General features: G+C 47.5%; 1 protein-coding gene across 3 annotated transcripts in view; it reads right to left on the reverse strand.

Annotated features, from left to right (window-relative positions):
* The window catches only part of GAN (gigaxonin), a 42,054-nt gene extending 33,809 nt beyond the window's left edge, over positions 1-8,245 (reverse strand). For 2 of the 3 annotated variants that reach the window (XR_005107608.1, XM_037408666.1), the window contains exon 1: positions 8,016-8,245. Coding sequence is in view for 2 of the 3 variants with exons in the window: in XM_037408666.1 (XP_037264563.1) it covers positions 8,016-8,182 (167 nt within the window). In the remaining variant the exon portion in view is untranslated. Of the gene's footprint in view, positions 1-5,162; positions 5,360-8,015 lie in introns of those variants that run through there. The other variant, XM_037408667.1, reaches the window with a different exon arrangement.
* Between the last annotated feature and the right edge of the window lie 710 nt (positions 8,246-8,955).

Raw genomic sequence — 8,955 nt, forward strand, 5'->3', positions numbered from 1 at the left:
CTGAAAATCTGAAGTTACTCCGACTACACTGAGCTCATCCAGAGCTAGACTGTAATCTAAATTGGAAATCTACCCTCAACCAGAACATCTTGCCTAAACACGAGCGCTAGCCCCAAGCGGACAGAACGCGCACTTGACACAGTCCCCAGGAACGGACCCGCAGCGCTCCTCAGCAGCAGTAAGTACTGGCCATTTCATTGGACTTTGGGGGTTTTTTTAGCCAGCTCGGAAAACAACAAAGCAACTGCACCAGCTGAGCTTACCAACAAGTCAAACACGAGCAATGCAGATGAGCTGGCTGCTGGGCACGGACAGCTCGTGCCATGCACCTCGTACGCGGCGTAAAGCGCAGCTTGGCCCCACCAGTGCGTGTAGCTGAGCAGACCTGGCCCAGCCGTCACACACGTTCAGCTCCTTTCACATGAGGCACAGACCTATTATGTACCTTCCTGCATCAGAAATACCTGCCACTGCGTTTAGAAAGGTGGTTTGGGGCTTTTTTCTTCTTCTTTCTTTGTTTTTAAAAGCTGGGGAAAAAACGTATCTAATCTCTGATCCTCTGCGGGCTGCAGGCTAACTCAGATGGAACACTTATCAAAGCATCTCATTAAGTAACTAAATCTGTATCATATTTACACCATTTGTGTGCTACATGACATTCAAGTTCACTCACTACATAGATGATTCATGAGATTTCCAGTCCATGTCAGCTGAAAACTTAGCCTTCTCCTACACAGCAGTGTTAAGACCTATTAGGTAGCAGTTTGGAACTAGGACTTCCTCAGAAATGCAAAGGAAGACATTTGTGGAATACAGTTTTAAACTAAAAAATGAATTGTATTTTACTCAAAAATACATCTTCTTTCAAAGTAACTCTGCTTTTAAATTTGTTAAAAATGCTTTTTTAGAAGGAACAAGTACAGTACCATACCCATGCTGTTTACCTTACCATTAAACATATTTAAGAAATGCAATGCTCTGTAGCTTGTCTCTAATGAGCCAAACATTCCTGTGATTTACTAAAATCATTATTTGGAAACCACCAATGAACATGCTAAGAAAACTTTGTTTAATCAGGTTTTTATACCTCACCTATCATTATAGCACATGGGAGAAATAAGCTGAGTCAGGGAAAGATTTTCATAACCACCGATCAGTATGAAGTCAAATGGACAAAATTACAAGTGTATGAGTAGTGTCGCGGGACAGCTGGAAGATGGGACAAATGTTGTGTTTCTTTGGGAATCCAAACAAGAGAGGCACCAGAACTCTAGACACACTGGGAGTTGGAAATTGGAGATCTGAAAGACGACACTGCCAAGAGGAAAAAGAAACCAGGAGCGTGGATTTCACCAGCACAAGAAGGAAGAGCCAAGAGTGTGCAGCTCAGAGCACTAACCACGTCCATAAACAATAACAAGAGCTGTACTAGGCAGCTTAAAGTCATTCAGGAGATGTAAACCAACGTGCCTGAAGACATAAGCCAGCTGCTTTAACTATGTGGTATTAAGAATGTATTTCCTTGATAGGCAACAAGTGATTTCAGACCTGTCCACAAACAGTGATTTTGTTCTTGTTGTCGTTTTCTTGGAAATAATTAAGCAGTGGCATAGATACAATACAGCGGACAAACGAGAGGCTGAAGGCTCCCCTATGTATAGGTAACACTGCACTGATACTCAGTATCAGGACACAGAGAAAGCTTTGTACAATGTAAGAAAGAAGAGGTCTGGACAGAGAGTGAAGGAACAAATTCTTCAAATCTTTTCATGTTTGTCAGTCTACAGGAGGAGGAAGCTACTTTTGTAACAGCAGTTGAGACCAATGGAAACAAAACAGGTTCAAAGAAAAAAAAAAAAACAACAAACCACCAGAAACCAAAACACCAATCAAGAAGTCCAGACTCATCAACTCAGATCTTTCTCCAGACACGATGAGCATCTTCATGCCTTCAGAGCAGCCCTGCTCCTGCCACAAAATACATTTTAAAGAGTGCACAAAAAATTATTAAAAGTTCTTTTAATAATACATGTTTTGCCAAACAAGGCAATTAACGCAGGTGTAAAGGCAACCTACAGAGTATAAATTACCCAGACATCCCAAGCAGCTCCATCCTGCCACACCTCCTCCCACCCCGACCTGCCCCTTACATCAGGCATGCAGACGAAATTTCTTGTCCTTTCTTTGTATCTGAGGACGTGCAGTTCATCTCAAGCTCTCCTGCATAAACAAGATGCCCTGATTTCCAGTTCTCCCCTTGCCTGACATGTAGGAGCAGCCCAACTGTATTTTCTCACTATTTTGAGCTGGGTAAGAGCCTTATTGCTTCCTCCCTTCAGGCCATCTTTAGGGGCTTGTTGGAGCAGGAATACAATTAACAACTCCCCATTCAAGCCTGCTATAGTGATTTTTAAAGCCCTTTCTAAACCATAAGCTTTCCACCTACCTTCATCACTGTTGCCCCTCAACTATTTATCCAAATATAACACGCATTTAGGCACTTGTCCTGAGTTATGCCAGGTAGAGAGTTTCTGGGCAAGGTAACTATCTTGATTTATTCCTTCTCAAAGTTACAGAGAGTTTACAACTCAGTCATCACTAAACACCACAGGTGACAATCTTGGTTTTTAAAAAATGAAACTAAACCAAAACAAAACTACGTCTACTTTAAAAAAACCCTTTAATTGGAAAAGCTTCAGCAGTCTGGAAGAGAGTTCTGGCCTGATTTGTTCCTGACTTCCTACTGCCAGGGCAGCCTGCAAAGTTCCCAGGAGACTGCCAGCAACAAACTTCTCATAAGAAACCTCGAAGACAATACGACTTTAGAGCCCTCCTGGATACAGCAGTTACCACAACAGTGCCCTGCACGCCCAGCGGAGAGGGAACAAGCCCTGGCACAAACACAGCGCTATTTGGCTAAACCAGAACTTGAGAGCACAGGATCCTGACAAGCAAATACCTCCCAGCTTCAGCAGTGGTTTGTATTCGTGACTTCAGTACTAGTCCCAAACAGAAAAAAAAGTTTTAAAACACTACAGGCTCTCTATAAATGCCAATAAAAACCAAACAGGTATCAGGAAATAAACTGCACAAGCTACTGGCACACCTCGGCTTCCACCTTGCCTCGCTCTACGTTACTTGTTGCCTATCAAGTGTTACAACCACCACCAAGCCGCACCTTTTCAGCGCGCTGCAGAACGGGTGTCCCGTCCCGCTTTTCACACCAGCGGTCAGGGATGCTCACCGACAGACGAAGACCATGCCTCAGCAGACTGCCTTCTCACAGGTTCAAGACAACTCAAAACACTTCCAAGTGCCAGGACGCAGAGGAAAGGACGGGAGTTCGGCGATGGGGGACACGTCCCACCACACCACGGAAGCCTATTTCAGCACTGAGCATTTTGCGGCTGTGTAAGAGTCTTACAAGACCTGCAGTGTTTCAGGGGTATTGGCAGGTTGAACAGCACAAGTGAGAAGATGCAAATGCTGTTCAAGGTTATTTCTCACCAAAATCCGTTTACAAGAAGTACAGCTACTTACAAGTAAATTGAAAATAATGTGAACTTAATTTTACATCTTATTTTTGTTTAGCTTTATTATGCTCACCTGGAAAAAGATGAAAATATGGTTACTAGTCTGTTACCAAGTTAGAAAAGCGTTGGGGAAGGGTACAGAATACATACACCCATCTGTAATCTGTTCACGCAGATGCATGAAAACCAAAGACAAAACTTGCTGAGTTAACAAAAAAGTCTAAATTTAGTTTCTAATACAGCAGTACAATTCCTGCATAACAACATCAAGTTAATCTAAGAATCTGAGCTTAAATTAAATATCCTCTTCGTTAAGGTAGCTCCCGCATGCTCCCTACGATACAGGCAAGCAGACTGTTAAGTTAGCAAAATATTAAGAGTTGCAAGTTTCAGCTGGCCAGGAACAACTCATGCCAGATAGTGACAGATCTGTTCAGATGAGAACATCCGCTGCTGCTGCTGAGGATACCAGGACCAAATCTATCCCATATAAGTTTTGCAGATACATGCTACAGCTTACACCAAACTTACTAGTGGTTTATTCTGGTAAAAGCACTCTTATGCCACTGTAATTTATGCTAAGCTCACAAACGAAATAAATTACACCAGGGCAACAGTACTGTATCTACATCAGGGCAACCACCAGGCAAAAAAGTGCTGAAAAACAGTGCAGGCTTCTGGCCGATTTGTTAAAGAAGAGAAAAATCAAGAGCTAACCTGGCTCGAATTTAACTATTCTGGGATGCACAGCAGCTTCACTTTGAGCCAAACCACACTCTGTCCTATGGCAGTTTCTTCCTGAGGAATTCTCCTTTTCTCAGGCTCAGAAACTTACCACAAGATGTTAGAGAGAGACAGAAAGACTTCTGTTTTGTAAAGGACAGGATTTGCTCCAGGGGCACACAGAGGAATTAGATAAGCCTGGACATACAAGGCAATTCTGTAGCAATTCACACAAACCCCCCCAGACCTCGCTGCCCTCAGACTGCTACAAGCAACTTGGCATTAAGCAGCTGAGGCATGACCTCAAGAAGCAAACTACCACAAAAATTAAGTCTTACTGGTCACACAGACTGAAAATTTATTCATAAAAGAGGCTCTCCCCCCCCCCCCCCCCCCCCCTTTTTTTTTCTCCTGTACTTGCAGAAGCTAGCCTATGGACAAGAAAGACAGATGGGACCCATGGCACCAGTAACATCTCCACTTGCTCCTGTGTCCCTTTCATGTCTTCTGTCCTCTCCCCACTGAAGCTGCCTTTTTTGAGCTGCATGGATAATTCAGTTGCCAAATAACCAGAGGGAAGCCACATCACTATAATTTACAAGTGTCCTACTCATAACCAGTCAGCCAAACAGCTTCCATGCAAAACTAAAAAACAGGTAACGCTCCTCTCTCTGTGGCTGCACAAATCCTTCAGCGCACACAGACTCTGTTCACACCCAACCACCCCCTCAGAAAGTCCGTGCCTACTTATTTTCCTACTCACACCCTAAACTAAGCATTCATGCAAACCCTACACAGCTTCTGAACTCGCCCACCAACTTGCCCACAGCCACAATACATATTGACATTGCCAGATACACCATGCCAACCCATACTTCCACTGCTTCGCTGCTAAGTTTCACATACCCACTCATTTTTCTTCCAAGTTTTACTTCTGAAATTAGTTAATGGATTTTTCTGAGCTTCGTATTGGAATTTTTCACATGAGAGCAACCCAAATCAATTGGCATTTGGAGACTTTAACAGCCTCTGGTACCAGAGCATGGTTTGGAATCATCTACCCTTAAAATACAAGGACATAAAATTATTTAATTTCCAACAGTAACGTTTTACATAGAAACCTAAACCAATCGTTTATTTGAAAAACCAATGCTCAAAATACATAGACTAGGTACAGGCTGGAGATCAATTTTCTCTCCAAAAAGCGCCACTGAAACATAACTTTTGGCTGGAAACGTAATGCTCTGACAATGGCAACCTACCTGACCAATTCTACCCAATGTGAAGACCAGATGGACTAAGAGAGAGATCCTGGAGTGATAAAAAGAAGAGAGACAGGCAGCAGGTAAAAATTAGGCTCTGCAAAGGTAGGCAAGAAAAATGTGTTTCTTAATGTGCCGTACAAGAACTAGGTACATGTATTTTTGGTTCTTTAAAAGAACCTTTGCAAGCCCAAGGAGAAAAGATGAGTAAGCTTTCAAAAAGAAAAAAGTTAATCATATTTATTTATTAATGCGTGTAACCTACTTTCACACATAGATAATGAGTTCCTTCATGGGATCTGAACCTGAACAATTTTGAATTTAAAAAAACCACAACTCCAATGACTACAAGTTTTGTTGCTAATGTAGTTATGTCTGGCACTCTTACTCCTCACACATGCTTAACTCATGTTTCCCCAGTATGTTTTTCCAGAGACGAACAAAATGCAATACTCTAAAGATGAAATTCTATGAAAAGGCACTTCTTCACAGGATAATTTACAAAAATATTTTGATTAAGTAGTCTTTTTCACAGTAAGATACTGCACGTTTCCTGTAAACTCATCTTGCTGTTACAGCAGAACAGCAGTTTTTCCAAGAATATGACCTCTTTCCACCTAGAGCAACCCTTCTGAACCTTACATCAGATATGGCATACTGTCATATAAAATATGATGACAAGCAACCTAAAAAGCATTCAGGCATTTTGAAGAGTATTGGATCAATGGCTCATTTCAATTTCATGTCTTTGATTTGTCTTTCACCACAGTCTTCCAAAACTGCTTCTCCAGGCAAGCAGTGAAAAAGATTTATTATTAGCATGTAGACTCCATGGTATCTTTTTTTGCAAATTCTTGCTGATCTTCCTTCTCTGTGAATTTTATTTCATCTCGTATCTCAGCTCTGCTAGCAAAACCGGTGCCGATGCCTGTTTCTTTAAGTCTGTCCACGATCAACACCCATTGAAAAGTTCATCACCAATTTAATATTCTATTTATTTTTAGTTTATTTTTATACTTGAGCATGATGAAGTTGTATTCAAATGGTCACCTAAAATACCATATTAATTAAAAGCAGATGATAATACAAGACTTAAGTGAGATGCATTTTTCTGGAGAGCAGCGTACAGCCTCCCCATCCCCAGCCAGCACAAATACACAGGTTTTACGACAACTTCACAGAAGCTACAACTGGAAGGAATGCCCAACCATCACAAACAGCCCGCTACAGACTTATGATACTCCTGCATTTAGGTGATACTGAAAGGCCTGCTCCCACTTCATAGACTATGATAAAATTAATGTCTTTATTACCTGCAAATGGTAGGACTTAAAAATAAAACTGCTTTGAAATTAACTGCTTGTATGTTTCATTTACCCCTTCTGACATGCAGATATGTACTATAGAAGTTTTATGGTAAGCGGGTTTTTTGTTTGTTTTTTTTTTTTTGTCACTGGACTCTTGAGTGCAATGGAGAAGTTGAGACTCCTGTCAACTGCTGCAGCAGGACCTGTCATAAAACGGGTTTCGCTGAAAACACAGTCCAGGATCAACTGTTTGCCAGGCCACCTCAGAAACCCTGACTGTGCTAACAGAGCTTGTCCTCCCCAGTGCTCACCATCAAACTGCATCATTTTGACTGCACATGCTGCTGACAGCCACTGTCAAGAGCAGGCAGCCCCCCCGCACCTCCGCCAATTCCCCCGTTACCTTCTCAGGTATTGCACAAGGGGACACGACATGGGGAGAGAAACCCATTTTTTAAAACATAAAAGCTGATGTACTAAAAGCTGACGTACTTCAGAACCTATAACCACAACCTGGAGCCCTGTGTTGCTAAAAGACAGTAAGGAGAAAAGAGACGGATCCCAAAGCGCTGACTCGGTGCAGCTGAGGACCACAAGCCCCAGCACCCAGAGGCGGCTGGCAGGTCACACCGCACCAGTGCCCGGCTGCCACCCGCTGCTGCCCCTTGCCCGCCGCCCCCCCTCCAAAGTTCGTGTTTTCTGGATCGCTGGGTCACACCAGGCACTCGGTAGCACTTCAGTCCTTCGGGGCAGGGTTTTTCACCACCCCCACCCCCCAATGGGTTAAACCGTCTCAAACCTGAAAAAAGCAGCAGTTGAACGTCGAGAGCGGGACGGACTCGGGGGTGGGGGCTCGGTGGCACGGCCGGGGGCAGGGGGCGGGCAGGGGGCCGGGGGCAGGCAGGGGGCCGGGCAGGCAGGCAGGGGGCCGGCCGGGCCGCTGCCCCCAGCCCGGCGCTCCGGCGAGCCCCGGGGCCCGGCAGGCCCGCTCCGCCCCGGCCCGGCGCCGCCAGCCGCCCTCCCCGCCGGCCCCCCCGGCTCCTCCGTCCTTCCGAGCGGCCCAGCCCGCTCCTTATGTAACCGCAGCGGCCCGCAGCGGCCGCCCGCCCCCCACCGCCCGGGGGGCTGCAGGCCCGGTCTCGGCCCCGGCGCCCCCCCTCAGGCCGCGGGCCGCGCCGCCGCGGCCGTACCTGATGTAGGGGCTGGCGGCCGCCAGGATGTTCTTCTGCACCGGGATCTCCTCCCCCTCCAGCACCAGGTGCGCGTCGCAGAAGCGGCTCTCCTCGCGGAAGGAGCTGAGGGCCCGCAGCAGCCGCGCCGGGTGCTGGGGGTCCGACACGGCGCTCGGCCCCGACATGCTGCCGCGCCGCGCCGCGCCGGGCCGGCCGCCTCAGTCACTGCCCGCACACCATGGCTGCCAGCCCGCCGCTGACGTCATCGCCCCGCGCCGCCCCGCCCCCGCCCCGCCCGCCCGCCGGCCTCCCCCTGCGGGGCGGGAGCGGAGCGGAGCGGGGCGGCCCCGCGGCCTGACTCAGCCGGGCCGGGCCGGGGCTGCCGCCCGCCGCCCCCGGGCGCGCTGTGCCTGCCCCGCAGCTCCCCCCCGCCGCTGTACGCCGTGCCCGCGCCGCCGCCGCGTGCCCCCTGCCCTGAGGGGAAGCGGCAGCGAGCGAGGTGCGAGGCCCGAGGCCCGGAGGCAAGCGGCGCCCTGCGGTGGGTGCCCGCTGCAAGCTGGCCCCTGGCGGGCAGAGGTTGTCCTCGGGACTGTTCACAAGGGTTTAGGCAGTATACCTCACGTGCTTAATTGCTGATTAAGAGGCGATTCGATGCTTTCTCTGGCAACATCGGTACCTCAGGAGCGAAACGCGGCTGCACGGCACGAAGGCCCCTCGAGAAGCATCCGTGGGCCAAGGCAGCAGCCCCCGCCGCCCCCGCTCTGGCGCCCGAAATCTGGGATTCCCCAGGCTGTGGCACCCCGAAGGACATGGCGCTCCCCGCTCCGCCGCTGGAAGGATAACGTTTTCTGAGGGGCTGCTCCGTGGAGCCGTGGTGCTCATACTGTTTTGCAGTTCTTTAAATCAGTGGTGTCAAGCGTGGTATTTAAAAATACCTGCCTTTGAAATGAGGACAACT

This window comes from Falco rusticolus, chromosome 15 (genome assembly GCF_015220075.1).
Source record: "Falco rusticolus isolate bFalRus1 chromosome 15, bFalRus1.pri, whole genome shotgun sequence".
Taxonomy (NCBI): domain Eukaryota; kingdom Metazoa; phylum Chordata; class Aves; order Falconiformes; family Falconidae; genus Falco; species Falco rusticolus.